This window comes from Cucumis sativus, chromosome 5, assembly GCF_000004075.3.
Source record: "Cucumis sativus cultivar 9930 chromosome 5, Cucumber_9930_V3, whole genome shotgun sequence".
Classification (NCBI taxonomy): Eukaryota; Viridiplantae; Streptophyta; class Magnoliopsida; order Cucurbitales; family Cucurbitaceae; genus Cucumis; species Cucumis sativus.
This window is the reverse complement of record NC_026659.2, coordinates 13,340,334-13,365,662: the sequence shown is the minus strand read 5'-3', so window position 1 is coordinate 13,365,662 and position 25,329 is coordinate 13,340,334. Positions and strand designations below refer to the sequence as shown.

The 25,329-nt window shown below is 35.5% G+C and overlaps 1 protein-coding gene across 7 annotated transcripts; it reads right to left on the bottom strand.

Moving 5' to 3' along the window:
• Window positions 1-59: 59 nt before the first annotated feature.
• Window positions 60-21,364, bottom strand: LOC101205101 (probable UDP-3-O-acyl-N-acetylglucosamine deacetylase 2, mitochondrial). Of its 7 annotated transcripts, XM_031886011.1 has the most exons (9): window positions 21,026-21,357; window positions 20,752-20,864; window positions 20,556-20,647; window positions 14,856-15,062; window positions 14,303-14,410; window positions 13,107-13,171; window positions 3,711-3,855; window positions 2,825-2,932; window positions 60-455 (listed from the first exon to the last, which is right to left on the bottom strand). In XM_031886011.1, the coding sequence occupies exons 3-8, from the start codon at window positions 20,625-20,627 to the stop codon at window positions 2,879-2,881; spliced, it is 651 nt and encodes a 216-aa protein (XP_031741871.1). In that variant the 5' UTR covers window positions 20,628-20,647; window positions 20,752-20,864; window positions 21,026-21,357; the 3' UTR covers window positions 60-455; window positions 2,825-2,878. The 7 variants fall into 7 exon arrangements, with proteins under 7 accessions (XP_031741871.1, XP_031741865.1, XP_031741866.1 ...); XM_031886005.1 differs by having other exon boundaries at window positions 20,556-20,864; window positions 21,007-21,360; XM_031886006.1 differs by having other exon boundaries at window positions 14,309-14,410; window positions 20,556-20,864; window positions 21,007-21,356.
• Window positions 21,365-25,329: the final 3,965 nt, after the last annotated feature.

Sequence of the window (25,329 nt, the reverse complement as noted above, 5' to 3'; positions counted from 1 at the left end):
GATATAATCAACTAAACTTTAAAGCAAAGTTTAAGGACAACAAACAAAATATCTAAAAGTTGAGAAGCTGATCTATAGAAGTTTAGAGATCAAAAGATGTTACTAAGTGGAAAAATGTTTAAAACATCAATTGTCAATTTGTATGATTATGGTGATGATTAACAAAGTTCGAGAAAACTCCCATGAATCCTTCCTAGTGACAACCTACAATACAATTTGCATCTACACTAATAACCTGGAGTGAAGTTTTAACATCTATCATCTAAAAGAGGCACCAATCCTTGGCAATTTAACTGTCATTCTCTAACTATTTGCATTGACTTCGTCAAATAAATTGTATCAATAACACTATCTAGAGCTGTACCGTTCTTCACTTGCTCAGGATATCCTCCTCAATGAGCATGCATTTGGGTGTCAGCTGATGAAGGAAGGAACTAAGAAAGTATTGTGGACTCCTGCAGAGAATTCAGTAATAAAATGTATCAGCAAGATATGAGATACTGCAACCACTACATTAAATTAAATAACTGTTGTACTCTGTCCTTTTGGAGAATATAATGATCTTATTATTTAATCAGGCTGAAGATACATATATATAAGCAACTAAGAAAACCCTAATCTAGGGAATGTAAAATTATAACAAAGGATGACTATACATAATTACAATATAAACACATATTATAGCACTCCCTCTCATGCTGGAACAAATATGTCAATCATGCCCAACTTGTTGCACATATAGCTTATTCTTGCCCCATTTACAGCTTTGGTAAGGATATCTCCCAATTTTCTATAGTCTTCACATCACATATCTCGTAGATATCAACTCTTGTATTTTCACGTGAATGAAATGACAATCAACTTCAACATATTTAGTTTGTTTATGAAATACTGAGTTGGATGCAATGTGAAGAACAATATGATTATCATATACCATAGTACTTTAGCTGGCACAATAACACTGGCGTCGATCTTAGTTAAAAGTGGGTGTGTCCGTACCATTTCATATAGATTGTGGTATAGCTCTATACTCTCACTCGACACTCGAACGTGAAACTACATTATATATTTCTTACTTTTCCACGACACCAAGTTTCCTCCAACAAAAATAATATTTAGAGGTCAATCTCCTATCTTCTCGAGATCTAGCCCAATCAACATCTGAAAATCATTCAACCCTTGTATGAATGCATCCAAGAGCAACATGTTTTAGCTTTAAATAAGATCCCACAACCAGAAGCAACTTTTAGATAACATAGGATTTATGCTACGATCATCCACAGTCGAGAATGATATAAACTGAATCACTATATTCACATAATAGGCAATATCAGGTCAAGTCACTTAAATAGTTCAACTTTCCAACTAATCTTCTATATCTCTCACGTCTTTAAACAATTCAACTTCCTTGGCAAGTTGCAAATTTGGTATCATGAGAGTACTACATGGTTTGGTTCCTAGTTTACTTGTCTCAAAAAACAAAACAAGCACATACTTTCATTAGGACAGGTAAATTACCTTTCATGCTTCTCATTACTTTAAAAACCCAAGAAATACTTTAATTGCTCCAAATCTTTAGTATGAAATTGACATTGGAGGAATGTTTTGAGAGATATACTTGACACATCATTTCCAGTGATAACGATATCACCAACATAGACAACAAACCTTAAAGGAAAACCATTGTCAGATTGTTGATAAAATACAGAACGATCAGATGTACTTTTCTTCATACCAAAACATTTGAGTGCTTAACTAAACTTACCAAACCATGCACGAGGACTTTGTTTCGGTCCATATACAAACTTTTGAAGGCAACGCACCTTATCACTCTCACCTAAGCAACGAACTCAAGTGGTTACTCTACACTTCTTGAAGATCACCAAGAAGAAAAACATTCTTAACGTCGAGTTGATACAAAGGCCAACTGTGAGTAGCAGCCATGTAAAGAAATAGTTGAATGGAAGTTATCTTGGCAACAGGAAAGAATGTATCAGAATAGTCAATCCAATTGATTTGGACATAACCTTTGGCAATGAGACGAGCTTTCAATCGAGCCACTGTTCCATCGAAATTGACCTTCATAGCAAACACCTATTTACACCCAATAGCCTTCTTTCTGACCGGACGAGAAAGTAGATCACAAGTACCATTATCATCTAGGACAGTCATCTCCTCAATCATTGCACTACGCCACCTAGGTTGAGATAAAGCTTCATTGATAGAGTTAGGGATAGAGGTGGAATCAAGAGGTAATAAAGGAATATGTGGGTGAAGACAATTGGTTATACGAAACAAACGAACAAATAGGGTAAGTACAAGTGCATTTACCTTTTTGAAGGGCAATGGGAAGATTGTCACTTGGTTCTGAATCATGTGACAAAGAAGTTAGTGTTGGAGGACATGGGTTTCAAGGTCACTGTAGAGGATGCTTGGAATAGACTTGAAGAACAGATAGGTCGGAAGGAAGAGACAGAGGAAGGTGGAGGAGAAAATGATGTGAGAGAGGTAATCTCATAGATAAAAAGATCGTCATTCTCCCCTTCACTCGGACTTGACAATGGTTGACTAAAGGGCAGAGTTTTGAAAAATGTAACGTCAGGAGATCCGAGATACCCATTGAGAGTAGGACGATAACAATATAACCTTTCTGAACATGTGAAAGGCTATTGTGAGAAAGGCTACCCTTTGATCGTACATACAGACTCTAGTACTTTACACAACTTCTTTCCCAAATTACAGCAGAATGTTGCCTCTATTTCAGAAATAAATCTTAAAAGTTCATCCGTCAAGCAACTGGAAGAGAAATGTCAGACTTCATTACCTCAATTGCAGAACACTTTTACACTTTTGCAAGGGAAAACAGCTGCTTGTCCACTTAAATCCTTTCCAATAAGCGGCGAAGAAAATTTGCGTGCATAGCATGACCACCCTGCATCAAGATAAATCCAGCAATCTTATCTATATCCTTAAGAAAAGAAGAAGAGAAAAGAAACCCTTCAAAGAATTAATTAACAAACCAAAATTTCTTCTTTCTTGAGCTTACCAAGCATACACACCCAATCAAGACAGCCAGAGTATAACTTCTTTCAAAAGGGATGATGAACCAAAAGAGCATAGAACACATAATAACTTGGAGAAAATTTCAATTTACACCCCTAATATTTGGGGTTATATCAATTTAAAATCAAAACTAGTAAATGTAATGGTAATTCATGGCTTTGATAATCATGAATACCTTCAAACCAAAGTCAATTTACACCCTTAATAAATGGCTTGCTCTCTCTCTCTCAACTCAAATAATCATCAATACCTTCCTCTTAAATTGCAGGCATCGACATGCATTAGGAATAAATAAAAGACATCTACTTAAGAAACAACAAAACAAGTTTAGATTGTGCTCCAAATAATTCTTTTTTATACCCATGGATGTCTAGACCAACTTGTGCATACCTCAACTAATCTCACGGATAACCTGCCTGAACCTACAACTTTTAGGTGTCAAGAAAACTCGTAAGAAATTAATTTCTAAGTAGGTGGCTACCATGGATTGAATTCATTACCTCTTAGTTATTGAGACAATGTCTCCATTTTTACTACTAGTTCAACCCATTATGATTGATTGTGCTCCAAATAATTCTTATAATCTGATTGGTGTGATCTTATATCAAATAACCACATGCTAGAAAAGTAGATCACAGAGAACTTACCTTGTAAACCACTAAGTGTGCCAACGGAATCCCTTGACTGCCCAACTGCGCAAAAAGCGACAGATCGCCAATTAAATCTAAAACCTTGTGACGACAAGGTTCATCATGGAAACGCAACGGTGGATTGATCCAACCTTTGCTGACACTGAAGTTGATAGGAAAATGGGAACCAGATTAACTTCGATTTCTTTTAATTTAGAAAGATTTTTCTATTATTAAAATAAACACACATGTATATTTCCTTAGAACTCAAGTACACGGTGTTACAATCTATATTACAAATCAAGTTCATGTAAGGTCATATATATTTCTAAAATACACTACACTTAAAACGTAACTTACATGAAACTAATACACGATTTAAACCGAACCAGTCAATTTCTTTTTTTGGCAAAGAAACCAGCCTCTATTAATAATAGTAAAACTCAGAGTACAAGAAAATTCTACGAGAGCAAAATAAAGAGATCAAAGGATCAGGAGGCACACCAACACAACATAGTCAACAAATCAAAACATACAGAAAAAAAAAAACAGCATAACAATCAACAAAACAGTCAGCGTAGAGTACAAAACTTGAAACAAAGGCTTGGGACAAGTGTGAACTCAGACTCAAAAAATAACTGAAGGGAAGAGGCAAGGACTGGGGAACTTATCCTAACGATCTGGGAGCGGAAAGGCAAGCCAATTCAAACAAAAACCAAATTAGTAAAAGTTGCCGTCGTCTTTTCACAAACAACTTAGCAACTCTCTAATACTTTTCCATCATAGCGCTCACATTTAACAGTTGACAAGAAAATATGTTCTTAATGAAATGACTATTTTCTTGAACAAAAAATGAAACTTAACTATTGCCCAATGGATACAAACTACCAGAGAAAGCAAAAAAAAAAAAGAATCAAGGTATCCTAAATTCAATATGTATCCTGAAAAGGTCAGAAGGCTTGAGAAGAGCACCAAAAGAGGAGGCCTTTAATCAAGCAGAAATAATAATTATCTGGCCAAAGAAGAAACATAGATTTATTTCTATTGAAAGGAGAGACAAAGAATACACACCAATTACGTGGAAACTCAAGTACCGGGAGAAAAACCACGATTGTTTGCTGTTATTATTTTTTATTGAATAAAACAATAGGTACAAGGGAGAATAAATAGAGTATACAATGGAATAAAAAAGGAAAAGATTTAGGAAAATAAGGAAAACATTCCCATAATCTTTCCATAATTATTCTAGGATTCTAACAAGGAAAATATCTAGAAAAAAGGAAAGAATTCCAACAATTTCCAAGCAAGACCCATAAAAAACTCCCAAAGATGCTAACAATGACTTAACAAAACCTCTAGTTTACTGCTGTCGAACACTTAATATAGAGAGAGCATGAAAATCGACAATCCTCCAAACTTCATAAATTTTGATCCAAAAACTTCTAAGAAAAGAGGAAATCTGTCAACAAAAAGCCTAATGAGAGAAAATGAACCATGAAACTTGTATGAATAAAACAGGCTCACTAATGTAACTCCAAAATCATGTAGGAATGAGAGCAAAAATCCTTGCTTAAAACGAAAAGATACTTTGACTGATGAAGATAAGACTTCAAACACAAGCATCTTTTGGGGTGTGATCACTTCAACTTGTAAAGAACCATAGAATGATCTTTACTTGAAACAAAGAAGAAAGAATGGACTCCAACCATACAAAATAGAACCTGATCGAATCTTTTACTTATTTTCTAAATATTTTCCTCGTTAGAATCCTAGAAAGATTATGGGAATATTTTCCTTATTTCTTAAATCCTTTTCTTCTTTATTCCCTTGTATATTCTATTTATTCTCCCTTGTACCTATTGTATTATTCATTAGAAAATAATAACCAACAATCGTGTTTTCTCCCAATACTCGGTTTCCACGTAAATTGGTGTGTGCTCTTGGTCTCTCCTTTCAATATGGTATCACAGCGGGACAATGAACACACCCTAGAAACACTAGAAAATGTAACCAATAATAGAAATCAAATAGAAGGGACAGCCACCAGTTTTAATACCGCTGTTGCCACCGCCGTCGATGCTCAAATGAGTGTTTCCATGGACGAATGGTTCAGCCGCCTATAAAAAACGCCCGAAAAATAAATTCCCGTCAGTTCTGCAGTTGTCCGCACTGAAAGTGGATCGATTTATTTTCATTCCCGAGGAAGTGCATATTTTACCGCCGAACAAGCCTCACGCGCCACCATCGGACCTCCACGTGCTGGTTTTTCCTCCTCAGACAGCGCCGACCATCCCATCTGTCCAACCATTTTCTTCATTTGCAGCCTATATTGCTCCCCAGGCCCCGATTTATGTTCTGCCACGTAATTCCGACTGGCCACCACCGCTTCTGCCGTCAAATCTGTATGTCATGCCACCCACTAACCCTAGTGATCATCCCGATGTTAAGAATCCACAAATTCACTCAACATTTGAGTTGGTGAATCTTCGACAGATTCCAACCCTAACGTGCAAGCTTCCTCGAGAATAACTCAACAGCAACTGGAAGAGCTTCGACAACAGATCGCAGCACTTGAGGCTCCTTAGGGACGACATCCAATATTTCTGTACTGTTGTATTTTGAGAATCCAATAAACTCGTTTCCTAATTTATCCTCTCTTTATGTGACTAATACAGTGACTCAGACTTCAGTGTATCACCTTTCAAAAGACAAGTTGAACGACAATAACTATTTCTCATGGTCTCAGTCAGTGAAGATGGTCCTTGAAGGACGACATAAATTTAGCTTTCTGACAGGAGAAATACTTCGCTCCCCACCGAACGACCCATAGGAATGATACTGGAAGGCGGAGGACTCTATCCTTCGGTCCATATTGATCAACAGTCTTTGAAGCTAATCCACACGGGAACCAAACCGATCTCAGTCCTGCTACTTTAGATGCCATTGTCCAATCAGGTATACCTCCCTCCTTCGGTCTTATTTGTGTTGATGGGAAGAACCCATGGATTCTGGATTCTAGTGCCACAGATCATTTGACAGGGTCCTCTGAATTTCTTGCTTCCAAGGGGATTGTTCATCAAAATTCGTTTGCCTACACTCCTCAACAAAATGGAGTAGCCGAGCAAAAAAACCGTCACCTTCTGGAAGTAGCTTGTTCCCTTATGCTTTCCACTTCCCTTCCTTCATACTTGTGGGGAGATGCTATTTTTACAGCAGCTCATTTAACCAATAGAATGTCTTCTCGTATTCTCCACCTTCAGACTCCCTTAGATTGTCTTAAGGAGTCCTACCCATCTACTCATCTTGTTTCTGAGGTTCCTCATGGTGTGTTTGGGTGTACCGCTTATGTCCATAATTTTGGCCCTAATAAGACCAAATTTACCCCTCGGGCTCAGGCATGTGTGTTTCTTGGATATCCCCTTTATCAACCTTACTTTTCCGTTAGCCATCTTCAGGGGAAGAGTGTGAGTGAAGAGTCTAACAACACCGTTGAATTTATCGAACCTACTCCTAGTGTTATATATGACATTGATCCTCATCTCATAGTCCTACCCACAAATCAAGTTACCTGGAAAACGTATTACAAAGGAATCTAAAAAAGGAAGTCGGTTCCCTTACTAGTTAGTCGCTGGCTCCAGTCCAAGACTCTAAACCTCCTCGAGATCAAGGTATGGAAAACCCCACTGAACCTTGTACTAATAATACAGTAAGTGAGAATGACAGGTCTAACCCTAATACAAAGCTATGAGTTTGGGAATGTGAAAAAATTTGGCTCTAGAAAGTCTTGTCAGATCTTCATCAGGAATGTGAGATACCATTTAAGCTTTTGTGTGATAATAAAGCCGCTATTAGTATTGCTAACAACCCTATCCAATATGATAGAACTAAACATGTTGAGATTGATCGGCATTTCATCAAAGAAAGACTTAGTAGTGGGAGCATATGCATTCCATACATCGCTTCGAGTCAACAAGTTGCTAATGTTCTTACCAAGGGGTTTCTCAGACCAAAATTTGACTTTTGTGTTAGCAAGTTGGGCCTCATTGATATTTACGTCCCAACCTAAGGAGGAGTGTTAGAATATTTATGGAAAGATTATGGGAATATTTTTCCTAATTCCTAAATCTTTTTCTTTTTTATTCACTTGTATATTCTATTTATTCTCCCTTGTAGTTGTATTATTTATCAGAAAAATAATAAAACTAAAAACATCATGGTTTTTCTCCCAGTTCTCGTGTTTGCGCGTAAGCTTTGGTTTCGTGTTTATTGCTTTCAATACTGACCTCTTTCTAAAGAAAAAAGATAAGCAACTCATTTAATGTTTTCCCAACTCAAAACAAAACAACCTATTTAAAATGCTCATTACCTCATCCAAAACTAGAAAGAACAAAAATAAATAAAAGACCAAATCGTAAAATTATATGATTGTCATCATCATATTTGAGCCACAAAGTTGAGTAAAATATAACCCTTTTGAATATCTTAAACAATTTAATGAAGTTCTTCGTTTACCTTCATATTTTTCTACCTCTTCTTTGATAAATTTATCTCTTTTCTATTGCATTTTATTGATTATTGTACTTCCATAATTTTGATGTTTTTTATATTGTACTTTAGTGTTTGTATTTTATTTCGTACCATTGTCATTAATTTGACATTTTTTTAAAAAAATTTAGTGGATTTAGTGAGTTACATTTAGCATCTTTATGTTAAATTTACCTATATCTTAGATTTTTAAAGAAAAAAAACGTATCTTCAAACGTATCACTATCTTAGTGTTTTAAAAATTGACGTATCGATGTATCCTATTGTACCCGTATCTCGTATTTGTATCTATGCTTGTGCTTCATAGTGAAACCGAAAAAGATCACAAGCCCCAATCCTCGAAAGTACCAAAAAGAACTATACAATGTGAGAGAATCATTACAGACTAGTGAAACACAATTTGATCCTAATTGGTGAGCGACTGAGGCATGATTTCTTTCATCTGTAGTTCACCAACCTCAATTAAAGAACGACAGTAGGGAACAATTGTAAGGTACCAAACTCTTGATGTCGTTGATTGCAAAACTGATGTAATAGAATTGGGATAATTTAGTAAATTCAATTAATCTTGGTTAATCCTTGATTAATTACATTTTAGTTTCCTATTAGTTATATCCTTCTTTGATTTGATTCTTGGAGAAATTTCTCCTTTTATCTCTGTAGGCTACATCAAAAACTTCAGCTGAATTCCTTCTATCATCAACCAACTAATGAATTTCAAATGCTTATGAAAAAGAATCTTCAATAGGAAATTGGTACCTAACTGTTGCTGATTGCAAAACTTCAACTGAATTCCTTCTATCATCAACCAACTAAAGAATTTCAAATGCTTTTGAAAGAAGTTTTCAATAGGAATTTAATTGATATCTTTTCTTTATGGAAACAAGTCTCTTTATTGATATAATTGTTGAAAATAATTGTATTAAGGGTATTTGTGTAATCTTTACACACTTTTCTATTTCCTTTTTTGTCAAGGCCCATTATGGCCTATAAATGTTCCATCCCTTGTATTCTTTTAATAATAAAAAAAATATACAAAAGACTCATATCATGGTTTTTTCTTCCTAAACTATGGTTTTCCAAGTATATCCAGCATTATTCTTTCTTCTTCTTTTTTAATTAATTTTATATGGTATTAGAGCCGTGGAAAAAAAAAACCTTAGCCATCATGGAAGAAGAAGAACAAGTAGGAAACCCTAATACCACAACTGTTGCCATTGCTGGACTGTCTATCGAAACTGCTGCCACCTCCATTCAAGCGGTCGTTGATGAGTATCTTGGGCGTTGTTTCTATCAACGATCAGCCTAGTTCCACCGACAACCAAACCCCATTCAAGCAGATTCCCTTTTCTGTTGATGACCTGCCCTTCTCCGGCAACCCACTTCTCACCGGCAGGCCTTCTGTCAATTACATATCCTTCGGAAGCTGTGATTCCAACTTCTGCCCATCATAGCCATCACTCATTCATCCCGACCAAACCGACAAATTTCTCTAACCCGGTAGGAAATGATCTATGCATAGAAATTACCTGAGAGTGCCCTTGAGATGGTGTCCAATACTCCATAATGAATGAGGTTGACTGTGTATATGATTTCCTTGCTGGTTTGAAGTCCAAGTTCGACTTGGTTCGTGGTCAAATATTAGGTCAAAGACCTATCTGCTTTTTAATGGAGGTGTGTTTAAAAGATTTTTTGGAGGAAGACCGTATAAGTGCAACGAACATCATCTCTGTTCCGTCTATTGATTCCACTACCTTCAGTGTAAGGTCCAGCTCTAACAATGACAAGCAGAATGGGAAACCTATCTTGGTTTGTGAACATTGTAAAAAACCGTGACATACATAGAAAAACTGTTGGAAGTTACATGGTCGACCACCAAACAGTAAGAGACGCTCGCCGAATGACCAGCACAACTCTAGTAAGGCCTTGAAGATTGATTCTGTCAACTCTCCACCCACCTCAATCCCTGTAAGGATTCGCAGTGATCCCAATACATCCTCATTTGGAGCCATTGCACAATCAGGAAACTCCCTATCATTCAGTCTATCAGCATCGATAGTAGGAAGCCCTGGATCCTCAATTCAGGTGCTACTGATCATCTTACTGGCTCATCTAAAAGTTTTATATCGTACTTACTGTGTGATTGAAATGAGAAAATTAGGATTGGTGATGAATCCTTTGCTCCCATTGCAGACAATGGTCACATTTCACCGTTTGATGGTTTTACCTTACAGAATGTATTGTATGTGCCCAAAAATCCTACAATTTACTATCTATTAGTAAGATTACCATGGACAGACATTGTCAAGCTATCTTCTCACTTGATGTTGTTTCATTTCATCACTTGAGCTTGGGGAGGATGATTGGCACTGCCCGGCATAGTAGGGGACTCTACTTTCTTGATGATGATGCTTTCTCAAAGGACTAGTTTATTGTCTTCTTATTTTTCCATTGTTGTGGCATTTTCGTCTTGGCCATCCTTCAATAAATAAAATATCTTTTCCTCACCTGTTTCAAGAGTGGATGTTTCATCATTGTCTTGTGATGTTTGTATTTGTGCAAAACAACCTCAGATCTCGTTTCCTTCTCAACTCTACAAACCTACTCAACCATTTACCCGTATCCCTAGCAATGTTTGGGGATATCCCAGGTCACTACTGCCTTGGGGAAACATTGGTTTATTGCCTTTATCATACCCGTCCAGCCGTCCCACTTGGGTCTTTCTCCTCACTGATTCTGAAAATAGAGCCGAAACACAACTGGGTAAGACTAGTTCGGATGACTCAGATGAACCAGGAAGTTACGATCCCTCTCTTGACATACCCATTGCTTTGAGAAAGGGCATGAGGTCGTGAATGAAACACTCTATGTGTAACTACTTATCTTACAGCAATCTATCACCTAAGTTCAAGGCTTTCACTATAAGATGCTGCAACAATACCAAAGAACATATCATGGTTATGGAAAGTCCTAAGTGGAAGGCAGCTATCATGAAAGAAATGGGAGCTCTTGAGAAAAACAAAACATGGGATCTATGTAATCTTCCCAAAGGGCACCAGACAGTGGGATGCAAATGGGTATCCACTCTGAAGTATAAATCAAATGGGGCGTTAGATCGATACAAGGCCAGGCTAGTTGCAAAAGGGTTCACTTAGACGTATGGAATAGACTAGTCAAAGGTGTTTTCACCTCTGGCAAAGTTAAGCACAATCAGGGTTCTTCTCTCATTGCAGTCAATAAATAGTGGCCAATACCAACTTGATGTAAAAAATCCCTCCCTAAATGGTGATTTGGAAGAAGTGTATGTGAGCTCTCCTCCAGGGTTTGAGTTCCAATTTAACCATCAAGTGTGTGAACTTTGGAAATCTCTCTATGGCTTGAAACAATCTCTTAGGGAAACTTTGACCATATACTGTTTAAGAAGAGATTTGAATCTGGGAAAATTATTGTGCTGATTATTTACATCGATGATATTGTCTTATCAGCGATGATATTGTCTTATCAGCGATGATATTGCTGAGATTACCAGGTTAAAAAGAAAGATGGGTGACGAGTTTGAGATTAAAGACCTAGGGAATCTAAAGTACAACCTTAAAATGGATGTTGCACGATCAAGGGAAAGAATTTCGGTTTTGTAAAGAAAATATACGTTTGACCTATTGAAGGAAACATGTATGATTGGATGCACAGGAGTTCTATTCATAAAGAAAAGTATCAACGATTAGTGAGAAAGTTGATTTATCTATCCCTATTGGACCAGTATTTCCTGTGCAATCTCCGTACGAAGAACACATCGAAGTTGTGAACTGTATTATGAGATATCTAAAAACTACTTTAAGAAGAGGTTTGATGTTTAGGAAGACCAGCAAAAGATGCATTGAGGCCTATACCGACTCAGATTGAACAGGATCAGTGAATGACAGAAAGTCTACTTCGAGATACCGTACCTTTGTATAGGACAACCTTGTAACTTGGAGGACTAAGAAGCAGGGGGTTGTTGCTAGGAGTAAGAAGCTAAATACCGAGCTATGTGTTTGGAAATTTGTGAAGAGTTTTTGGTTACAAAAGGTCCTATTTGACCTTCCCTGGGATGGTGAGTTACCTATGAAGCTATTTTTTGATAACAAAGTTGTATTAGCATAGTTAATAACCCAGTTCAACATGACAGCACTAAACATATGGAGATTAATAGACACTTCATCAAGGAGAAATTGGACAATGACAGTATCTATATTCCGTACACCCCATCAAATCAACAAATTGTTGATGATCTTACTAAAGTGTTACTCAACCAGAATTTCAACTCATGTATTAGCAAGTTGGGTATAATTATCATCTACGGCCTAACTTGAGAGGGAGATTTTAAAATAATTATCATCTACGGCCCATTATGTCCTATAAATATTCCATCCCTTGTATTCTTTTATAATAAGAAAAATATACAAAAGACTTATATCGTGGTTTTTTCTCTCTAAACTAAGATTTTCCACGTATACACGTTATTCTTTCTTCTTCTTTAATTAACTTTTATAATATTGAATCAGACTGATTTTCAAGGTACAAAGAAAATAAAAATGGAAGCATTAAGTCCCCGGAGCCAAAAACAAAATACTTGAGATCAGTAGGTACAACCGCCTATCCAACTATGTTGACACCCCCTACAACACCTCATCATCATCCTAATACAAAATATCCATCATTGTAGTGCAGGAAGCAAACCAAAGAGACAAAACAAATTTTTTTTTTATAAGAAAAAGAGACAAAACAAATTAACAAAAAACAATGACACGACAGGCAACAAAACAACAAACCAACAGTCAAAAAACAGAACAACTTCCCAATCGAAGATGTAAGAACAAAACAACAAACCTGCAAACTAAAGCATTTTCCATTGAGCCTCCTTTTATAAGTCCCATATTACGCATTTGCTCTACCTGCAATGAAACAAATAACGCCCTTGTTTATGCAGTATGTATGCAATAAATTTTCTAGAGAAATACTCCGTATTAAAGACCCAGAAAGTATTTGAGACTAGGCAACTTGCTCCAGTGCATCTCCAAAGTTGAAAATATTGTTTCAATACTTAATGCAATTCAGCAAGAATAGATAATCCTGACTTTCCTTTTTCTTCATTTCTTCTTTCTTTCTTTCCTATTCCTTTTCCTCTTTTTTTGGGGAGAGGAGGTTAAATTACAACCTCAGTCCCTAAACTTTGAAATTTGTGTCTATTTGGTCCCTAGACTTTGAGGTTCCACCGGTAGCAACCTGCTTTGGCCCAGCTGGAACTTTGATACCAAATTGGTGTAGCTTGCAGACTAAAAAAGAAAATTCTCCAAGAATCTAACTCATAATCATTTTTAAAATGTAAGATGTTCCATACATGAAGGGGTGGACTCCCTATTTATAGGGAAATATTACACAAATAGGGAGTAAAAAGAATTAACCTGGGTTTACCCAAAGAATAATATAATCCTCCCTACATCGATTACCTAACAACATTTTCTTCGAACTTTTTTCACCATTTTCTCATTTTGATCCAAATAAGGATTTCACACAATGGATTGCATTGTCCCAGTGGTCAATAAAATGTGTCTGAATAAGTTTCTTGTATAATATTACACATCTCCTAACTCTCATTTAATATTGAATGGTGTTAAAGGAAAATTAGAGTTCTATGGATTATTAGTATTTTCCATTAGTATTTTCCTTTTTGGTACTTTCCATTTATGAATTTTCTTTTAGTGATTTCTTTAAGGTCTATATATTCCCTATGTAAAAGATCATTATCTACTCTGAATTATTATGATTTATTCAATAATATAGAAAATTCACAAATGGTAAAACATCCATAGATTTTTCAGAGAGATACTCAAGAATGAGAGTGAGTGTGACCAATTGGAAGAGACTATAGATCCCATCAGCGTGGACTCAAATAGGACGACAAATGGTAAAATATTCATGTCTGCAACAGCTTACAGGCCAACAATCATTTAGCTAACAACCACTTCTCTTGCGATGAAATATCGACAGATTCACCAAACAAAATTATTTAATAACAAACTTACACCAACCTCCTCATAAATGCAAAAGGTTCTTGATGGGGCTATTTGCTCAGCATAGAACTTGTTGTCCAAAGGGGCAGTAAAAAACCATTGGCAGCCAATTTCAGGCACCTTGCACGTAAGAAAATATTCATAAATCACTCAATTCAATGGATAGTAAGCGATTTAAAGGACATCATGAAAGTAATTATCAAATTCTAGTTCCATCTATTTATTTTAATTTATCATCAGTAAACTTGTGGCCAAAAACATTTTGCAAAAAGAATAACAGTAACCCCAATCTCTGACTTACTTTTAATAAATGGAAAACCATGTGCAAAATAGTAATAATTTCTAAACTTCATCATTTTTTAATGATCTTTCTTAATCTCAGTCTTCTTAGTGGCTATGTCAAAGAATCAAACATAGTGCAGAAATAAGTTTCCTGGAGAACGACTCTTCTCATATGATGCTAACAGAACAGAGAAATTGTCACAAAAATAAATAAACAAAAAGGAGCCACATTTTCAATTCACCCCGCATGCAGTAAATAACCATTTTAAAAATATATCTGTACCTGAGGAAAGTCGATTCCATAAGTGATACGAACTTCTGTGGCTGGAAAAGCAATAAGAAAACAGTCATTCCTCCACACATGGACAGGCTGATTTACATGTGGTGCCATTTTTTCACAGAAGTTGCCACACTGGTCTATAGCCAACTTAAGACCAATCTCCTCTATCGCATCCACCCATTTACCCGCAGATCCATCAAAAATTGGAACCTGAATATATATTTCAGCAACATTCTTCAAGTAAGCATATGTCACAAAATTGATATCCAAGCTAAAAAAATAATTGCTCGAGTTTATTGTACATGAAGACAAACTTCCCACACAGAAATTAGAAAATTGGTATTTAAATTAGGGTGGAATGCATGCCAGTTTTTGGATAAAAAACCAAGTATTAAATCATTCTTCAACTAAAGGTTATGTCACGGAATTGATATTCAAGCTAAAAAGTAGTTGCTTAAGTTTATTATACATGGAGACTAACTTTGCACACAAAAATTAGAAAATTGGTATTTAAATTAGGGGGAAAACGTGCCAACTTTTGGATAACAAACCAAGTACTAAACTATCAATCCAAAAAGGAATGTACAAGAAACAACCAATGCCTAGGGATTAAACCTTCCAAGGCTTGAAAATTAAGAAGTGTTCCACTTTCAAGCCAGCAAAATTAATCATATGAGAGAGGGAGAGCAACAAAATTATAATTTATAGCTGAAGGCCCAACAAATGGAGCCTAACCTACTTAAAACTTCCTTGGGAATAGTTCCATTCATAATCTTCCCGATCTTCCCAAGTCTACGATACCAAATGAAAGAGGGGTTTTCCAAGAATTATATATTGTAACTGAGCTCCAGAAAATCAGTCTAGAACCTCGTTCCTCACTAAAAGTCGTTCAAAAAGCAGTTGCTCAAATGTTTCTCACCATCTTGGATTCAATTTAATAAAAGAACTTCTCAATATTCAAGAAGACGATTCTTCTTTTAATTAATTGGAATAGGGTACAAGACTAATCTTAAATAGAGATTACAAGGAAAAACAAATTTGGAAGGAAAAAATATACAAGGAAACAATTACCAATTAAGAGCTAATTACAAATAAGGAAATAAAATATACAAAAGACAGGTGTAAATTATAATTTGACATTACTTTGGAGAGGATATTTTCCATTCATATTTGGTGAATGAATGTTTTCGATTACCATTTTGAAAAGTAAATGCTCAAAAAATTTGTTGCTCAATCCTTTGGAGAGGATATCTGATATTTGATTATTTGTCGACACAAAAGGAGTACAAATCAAACCATTGTCCAGCTCCTCTTTTATAAAGTGTTTATCCACTTCGACATACTTGGTTCTATCATGTTGAACTGGATTTAGGAGCGATACTAATAGCAGACTTGTTATCACAATAAATTTCATAGTTCCTTCCCATGGAATCTTTAAATCTTCCAGGATAATTTTTATCCAAGACAAATGCCCAAGGCCATTGCTCAAAAGTCTGCTACTGAACTTGATCTCACAACTACATTTTTCTTTTTACTCCTCCATGTAACCAAATTCACACCCAAGAAAGTACAATAGCCAGAAGTCGATTTTCTATCATCAATAAAACCCGCATAATCCACATTAGTATAAACTTCTAAATTGAGTTTCTTGTTTTTCTTAAGTAACAATCCTCTCCCAATGGGGTTCTTCAAGAAGTATCCAGTACACTGCTTCAAGGTGAACTTCCTTTGGATTATGCATGAATTGACTTACCACTCCAATAGCGTAAGCAAAATCTGGTCTTGTACGAAAGAGATATATTAGTTTGCCAACTAACCTTTGTTATGTTTCCTTATTTACTGAAGGACTCTCATCGGCTGCACATAATCTATGATTTTCATCAATTGGTGTTCCCATTGGTTTGCTACTAAGCCTTCCTGTTTCAAAAAGTAAGTCAATTATGTATTTCGATTGTGATAAGAAAATGCCCTGTTTAGAATAGGCAACTTCGATTCCAAGGAAATATTTCAACTTTCCAAGCTCTTCCACTACTTGAGTTTCCCGCTTGGTGGTAAACATTCTGACAAGGAAGCCTGGTTTCCGATGTGAGATTTAGCATAGAATGAATAAAAGGATATGCCGAGAAGAAATTTTAGTTGAAGAAGTGGAAAGTTTATTCCCAGTCGACCTTTTTTATGCTAGAGGCAAGAGGCCCTTCTGAAGGACTCTAATTTAATAGAAAGGACCTTTTTTTTCAATTTGGCATTTGGGTACCGACTAGGCAAAGGAAGGATGAAAGGGAGTTTCTTGTACATGAAGGGATTTTCTGGCTTGATCTTAGATATTCCACCCACTCCGAGAAGAATGAATCTTCAACGATTCCTCCATCTTTCAAAGCCTGGTTTACTCTCTACAAGTCAAATGGGTTTGAAAAATCCTCCACTGACAGAAGATCCTTGATTAATGGAGGCTTGATTGTTTCAAAATCACCAAAGTGTAAAAAAAATTCCCTGAACGGTTTCATTTTTACTTGAATCTTTGCTTAAAAAAAGATTGAGCTTCAGTAGTGATAGTTTCTAGACCTCCAAAATGATCTCCTATGACTTTGAACATCTGGTTGCTCCAATAATCAAGAGGGAGTTTTATTTGAATCCATCCTCCATAACCTTCAATAACCGATGGTCTACTATGTTTACTTTTGCTCCATTTCTCAAACCTCAGAAGAAAAGGACCCATTACTTGCCATAACTCTTCTTTTCCAACGAACTCTTCTAGAGATCCTTCACCCAATTTAATCAAAGTGTTCTTTGAAAACAATGGATTAACAATTATTTTTTATTGAAAAAGATCCTCCAAGATTTATCTAATTTCCTTCCAATCATCAAACGCAAATAATCTTGAAATAATCAATAGATTATCAACCAATGTTGAGTTACACTTTGAAATCTGAGGTTAGAACAAGGGAAGAAATGCTCTGTTTTACCAACTCCTAAATAGAGGATCCATTAAGCTCCACCATTTTAGCATAACTTGCCCCTAGTGACTCAGAAGGAAGGTGTGAGGAGGTCTGGAGATGTTTTCTATACCAATTCAAAAAATATTACATTTTTATTGCATTTCCATATGTTTTAATTTGACAAGTTAGGGTAACTACCATTAATAGGTTAGTATTAAAGATGGTAGTTGGAAGATAGAAAGCTTGATTAATGTTTTATTTTGACTTTTTGGTATTTTCATTAATTAGGATAGAATCTCTACAAAGCTATATAATGTCTTTATCCTTCCAATTGTAAGAACAAGACCTTTTGATGAATGCAATTTGAAATCTCATTTTGAGAGTTTTCCCTTAATTTGCAATTCTTGTGATAAAATGCATGCGAGTCATTCAATCTAACCTTGATCAAGTTTGATTGTGAAGTGACTCAATTTAGAACAAGATTTCCAAATCTTGCTTCTAGATCTTTGATCTAAGAGGTAATATAATCCTAACTTCTTCTTGGTTGATCTAAATTAGTATAAGGATGTGTTATTTTCTTATTTCAAGGGTTCTTGCTACGAAAATAGCTTGGATCTTTGAATTGAGGATTAGGATTACCTTATCATATCATGGTCCTTCAATCCACTTCCATAACCCTTAATGAATGGAGCCATTGCATCTCGAGAATCATATCTACCCCTCTAACTCCAAAGGTAAGAAGTTATCTATCACCCTCCAATCTCCAATCATCAGTTCAACATTTTTACAGACCCCTATGCCTTTTACTATTGTCCCTGAACCAAGTATCACCCCACAAAGGTAGAGGTAATAGTGGGTCTAATGGGAAGTTAACATACACGTAGTGGGACTAATAGTGGGTCCTTTACTGAGTATAAATTTATATTCACTCTTTTCTATGTTTAAATTTTCAGGCAAAGGTAGAGGTAAAGACAAGTTGGCGAATGAAAATAAGTGACGTGGTTCACCATAGGGGACAGTTTATGTTTTCTTCCGCATTTAGGTTTTCAGTATTTAATTATCAGAAATTTATTTTAGAACTCATGTTTACTTTTAGATTTTTTTTTTTTATTTCAAATAGGGCCCGAACTAGTATTTTATCTAATATTTTATTTATGATTTTATTTTCTTACGTTACTTATATTTTATGAACAAATATTTGAAGTGTTTTTTTTTTTAAATTTAGTATTTTCTTTGATTTAAATAAAAAGTCTTTATTGGTTTTTAAATGGTAATGGCCTTATAAAGAGTTGGGTTGTTACAAAACCTGATCGACAATGAAGGCCAACTAGACAGAAAAAAAAGTCTCAAGGCTCTGATACCATCTCAATATTCAAGAAGATGACTTTTCTTCTAATTAACTAAAATAGGGTACAAGACTAATCTCTCAATAGAGATTAAAGGAAAAACAAATTTGGAAGGAAAAAATATACAACGAAACAATTACCAAGTAAGAGCTAAGTACAAATAAGGAAATAAAATATACAAACAAGAGCTATAAATTATAATTGGACAGAACTTTTGCCTTGAAGATGTGTTTCCAAAGCCTATACAATGGCATAGCAGACCTGAGCTCAGTCATTAATAAAAGAACTATTGCCTGAACAATGTCTTTTTCAAGATGGAATCTACATACCCATTTTTGGTAAGCTTAGGAGAGATTTCCTATGGAAAAGTATGGAGGGTGGGGCTTCCCACTTCATCAAGTGGGAGGTCGTTTTTAGACCAATTAACCTTGGGAGCTTAGGTATTGGAAATTTAAGATTCACAACAAGACCTTATTAGCCAAGTGGTTGTGAACTGTGGTGCTTACAATTGGAGCTTTATGACTTATGGCATAGAGTTATTGCCAGCAAGTACAACCTTCCTTGTCGTTTGTGGGTTTCTATTCAAGAGTCAAAAGGCATATGCAAGATGGTTTGAGCAATTACTTTTGAGGGGATGGTTGATTGGGTAATACCTCTTTGTTCTTTTGATTATACCACCTCTCTTCCTTGAAGGGTAGTTATCTAGCCACACTTGTTTCTTCTTGGGTCCTTCCTCATTTAATTTTGGGGTCTATCACCCTTCGTTTGATAGAGAGTCGATGGATGTCTCTTCTTCATTCTCTTTGTTGGAGTTTATCCATGTTCCTTAAGGAAGAATGGATCATTAAGTCTCGCACCATCGTTCTTTTGTGGATTTATGTTGTTCATACTTCCTTCTTTTGTGTGATCCTTGCTCTCCCAATTCCCCTTTGTTTTCCACATTATGAAATGTTTAAGTTTAAAAAAAATTAATAAAGCAGGTTTTGTATGGGAAAGTTGACATTGTGGCTTATATTCTTAGGCACTCTTCCATATTGTTGGAACTGCAATGGTGCATTCTTTGCAAAGGTGCATCACAGGACCTAGAGCACATCCTTTGTAATTAACAGTTTGCCAGTGTGGTTTGGGATTTTTTCTTTTTTTTTTTTTCTTTTTTCCTTCTTCTTTTTTGAATTTTTTATGCTCAATTGGCTCAAAACCGAACTGTTGGTTTATAATGGAGAAGGTGCTTTTCTTGGTGAAAGCTGGTTCTTTAAATATTCATAACATAAGTACGTATAAATATATATATATAGCCAAATGACAGTAGAACTGAACAGGTTATCATGTTTCCGGCATCCAGGGAAATCAATCAATATGGGCCAAGCTTGATTTTCGCAAATATGATGATAAAATGAACTCACTGCCCTAGTCACACGTACCTCGACTTCGCTGTCTTTGGCATCTTCATTCGTTATCACGATCCTACAATTGTCGACCCCCATGGCCTCCATGGCAGAAAGCAAATGCTCAACTGTTCGAATTTTAAACCCATCCTTAGAAAGCGTGGTGCAAAGAGGCGAGTCTTCGGCATAATCGATCGATGCAGGAATGAAGTTGGATTTGAAATCAAAATACCTTCCTCTGCCAGCAAACTCGGGACACAACTTCACTTTCGCAACTTTCCCAGAATGCAGAGATATCCCACTCAGCTCCAGACATCCCGCCAAGGTTTGCTGAAGCCTGCCCGTCTACACAACAAAAAGAAGCAAAGTAGCAACCCAGAATGATCACACACAGTGAGTATGAAAACTACCTTCCATTCAATTGTTTTCAGCAGTTCTTTTGTTCTCAGAGAAACACCATTTCTATGGAAAGAGAGAGAGAGAATACCGGCGACCAAGATATTGACCTTGAGGATTTGAGGGCGTTGAAGGCAGTAGGAACGAGCATTGGCCGGTGGCGATGGCGATGGTAACGGTCAAACAGGAAGGGGAAATAGGAAGAAGGGCGGAGAAATGTGTTGACGTGGTAGCTAGGGGAGTTCCCCACGTTATTGTTTCGCCCCCTTTCAAATCAAATGGAAAATAGGGTCCGTTTATTTTAGAACATTTTGGGGCTGTTTGAGCCCAGCAAGAATGGAGTGGGTTCCTTGTTTAAAATTCAGGGGAGTTTCTTAATCCTTCTCACTCCCCTAACACCCTCTCTAATCCTTTCTCACTTTCCCGCATAATCCTTCTCTATTCTCTCTTTTCCATCACTTTTCATTTTCCTCCAAGTAAATCGCCCTAACTCCAAATCTACTAACCCACTCATTCCCCCATCAAAGCACTTTAAAACCCAAACCCACGTCCACCCAAGACATGAACAGCAAATCTCCAAATGGGTTACACAAACCGTTGGCACATCCACAGTCCACGACATTGAAAACGAGCTTCTTATTATCAAAATATTATGAAGAATATTATCAAAATAAACAAAAACTCATACATAAATATAGATATGAGTCCAACGAATTCACGTTGTCTACTTAAGACAAATTTACTCATCCCAGTGTTTGAGTATAAAGAATAATTGTCACGTTGTCTACTTAAGACAAATTTACTCCCAGTGTTTGAGTATAAAGAATAATTGCCTCTCAGGATAGAACATATCATCTTTCTCCTAAATAGAGAACCTCGCATAGAAGATCAACTAACTAAACCTTGTGAATCTACCAAACGTCAAGATTGTGGATATGGAGAGAAATTTGTTTATAGAAGACAGAATGATTATTGATGTGTTTTTTCTCTCAACTAAAAGAACTTACTTATAGACTTTTTGTGACCATTCGAAGAGTCATATTCTTTAGTTATTAACATTTTTCACTCATGATGCATCCATTCATGAAAAATCATAAATAATAGTCATTTATTCCAACAATCCCATCAATAAATGATAAATTGACAAATAGAAAAAAAAAACATTCGGTATTTTCCAATGGAGAACCTACATGAGGATAAGTAGTATAAACTTTGAACTTTCACTAGTGAAAATCAATCGAGTTTACTTGGTTAATCAGTGGACATGATGCCTTGAACTGTCAACCGTTCTAAAGTAAACTAAGACAATAGATATCACACAGCTTCTCATTATAACAAAGTTTGTTTTCATGGTTGTGTTCATTTTGGCCTTCAACACCGCCTGGTCTCATGAGTGTTTTAGAGAATTTTGCCTTAAAATTCTCACAGAAGTGGCCCCTTCACACTCACATAGGTGGTTCTTGTACAGAACATCATCTATGTTCTTTTTATTAATAAATATCACTAACAGAAATCATTAAAAGCATAAAGATTGCCCTAAAAGCATAATGACACTACCTCATCATTCGTAGAATGGGTAAAAAAATTTAATGCATTCCTCGTTGTGTTATTTAGAGATCGATTTTCCCGTTAAACCTAGATCTTGGGATCTCTAGTTAACTAGGTTGGGTTGTCTCTCTAGATAACTTCATAGTATAGGCTTTAATCCCATTCATTTTTATGAATTTTCAACCTACTTCATATTATATGCTTTAATCTCATTATCTTTTGACCTCGCAAAGTCAATTGTGATGATATCACTAGAGAATAGTTGTCTGATTGTATTATGTCTCGGTCGTATATGTCGAGACCTGCCATTATACATAATATTTCGTGTCCTTTCAATAGTTGTTTGACTATATTGCAGGCACTGATTTAAACCAAACGCGAATATCTTCCCAAAAAATTAAAATCATTCTACTTCTTCACCAGCCTTGTCTAAAGCTATAAATTCAGATTTCATTGTGGATCGTGCTATACATGTTTGTTTGGAAGATTTCCAAGACACGGCACCACCTCAAAGGGTAAAAATGTAACTTGTGGATTTGGAGTCTTTAGTGCTCAATATCCAATTGGCATCACTATAATCTTCAAGTACAACAGGATATTGAGTATAGTGTAATCCATAATTTTTAGTATGCTTTAAGTATCCCAAATTTCTCAAGATAGCTTTCTAATGATCATGACCTGGATTACTTGTATAGCGACTTAACTTGCTTACAGCATACGCTATATCAGGACGTGTACAACTCATGATGTACATTAAACTACCAATGATGCGAGAGTATTCTAATTGTGCTATATTATCTCCATTATTTTTACCTAAATGAAGACCAACATCAATTGGCGTCTTTGCAATCACAATGTCATGTTTTGTATATTTCTTCAATATTTTATCAACATAATGTAATTGAGACAACATTAACCCTTATGGGGTTCTAGAAATTTTAATACCTAGAATAACATCTACGACACTCATGTCTTTCATCTAAAATTTATTGGCCAACGTTTGTTTGGTTGCCTTAATAATGTTGATATTGCTACCTATAATTAGCATATCATCAACATATAAGCACACAATGACACGGTCATTCTCATTGCTTTTGACATATACATATTTATCACATTCATTGATTTTAAACTCATTGGTCATCATTACACTGTCAAAATTTTCATGTCATTGTTTTGGTGCTTGTTTTAGTCCATAAAGAGACCTAATTAATTTGCAAACTTTCTTTTCTTGATCGGAAGAAACAAACCCTTCAGATTGTTGCATGTTGATCTCTTCATCTAACTCACCGTTCAAAAATATCGTCTTGACATCCATCTGATGTATCTCAAATCCATGCAAAGTTGATATTGCTATGAGAATGCGAATAGAAGTAATTTGAGTAACTGGTGAGTATGTATCAAAATAATCAAATCCTTCTTGTTGCTTGTAACCTTTGGCAACAAGTTTTGCCTTATATTTATCTATTGACCCATCGGTCTTCATTTTTTGTTTGAAAATCCATTTGCAACCAAGTGGTTTACTTCCTAATGGAAGATCAACTAGTTCTCAAGTATGGTTATGCATAATGGACTCAATTTCACTATTCATAGCCTCTTTCCAACATGGAGCTTCAATAGAGGATATGGTCTCTTCAAATATTTGAGGTTTGTTTTCTAACAAATAAGTTAAAAAATCAGGCCCAAATGATTTTAAGATCCTCATTCTTTTACTTTGTCTGAGTTTTCATCCTTCGTTAACTCAACATTTGATCTATTATGAGATTCACTCGTTATAGCATCAAACAAACGTTTTTGTAACCTTGCTTCACAAGACATTTTATGAGGAAAAACATTCTCAAAGAATGTTGCATTCCTTGATTCCATGATTGTATTAACATGTATATCTGAAATATTTGATTTATGAACTATAAATCGATATGCACAACTGTTACTAGCATTACCAATGAATATGCAATCAATAGTTTTTTGTTCGATTTTAATCATTTTAGGTTTAGGCACGACAACCTTTGCTAGGCACCCCATACTTTTAAGAATTTGTATGAAAGTTTTCTTCCTTTCCACTTTTCATAAAGAATATTTTATGACTTCTTATGAGGAATTCTGTTTAATCAATAGTTTGCTGTCAACAAAGCTTCTCCCTACAAATTTTGGGGTAAAGATTATAAGCATTACGTTTATCATTCCCTTAAGTGTTCGATTTTTCTGTTCAACAATTCCATTAGATTGAGGTGAGTAAGGAGCTGTAGTTTGGTGAATAATGCAATGTTCTGAACAAAAGTGTTCAAAATAAGGATCATATTCACCACCTCGATCACTTCTTATTGCCTTAATTTTTGTGCTAAATTGATTTTCAACATCTTTTTTTTATAAAGCTTAAACACTTCAAATGCCTCATCTTTGCTTTTTAGTAGATAAATATAACAATATCTTGTGATATCATCGACAAAAGTAATAAAGTACTTTTTTCCACTCTAGTTTGCACAAATTTCAAATCACAAATATCACTGTGAATTAACTCTAAAGGCTTGGAAATTCTCTCAGTTGAATGAAAATGTGTTTTAGTCATTTTCTATTTCACACACACCTCACATCTATGATTTGTGTCAAAAGTTAATTTTGGAATCAAGTTCATATTAATTAGCCTTCGCAAAGAATTAAAATTAACATTTCCTAGTCTGCCATGCCAAACAAATGACTCAACAATATAAGCAAAAGTAGATACTTCATTAATAATACTTTTGGGTACAACTGTGAGTACATTTAATTTAAAGAGATCATCACTCAAATAACCATTTCCAATGTAATCTCATTCTTGGAAAATACAAACTTATCAAATACAAAGCCCAACTTAAAGTCATTCCTA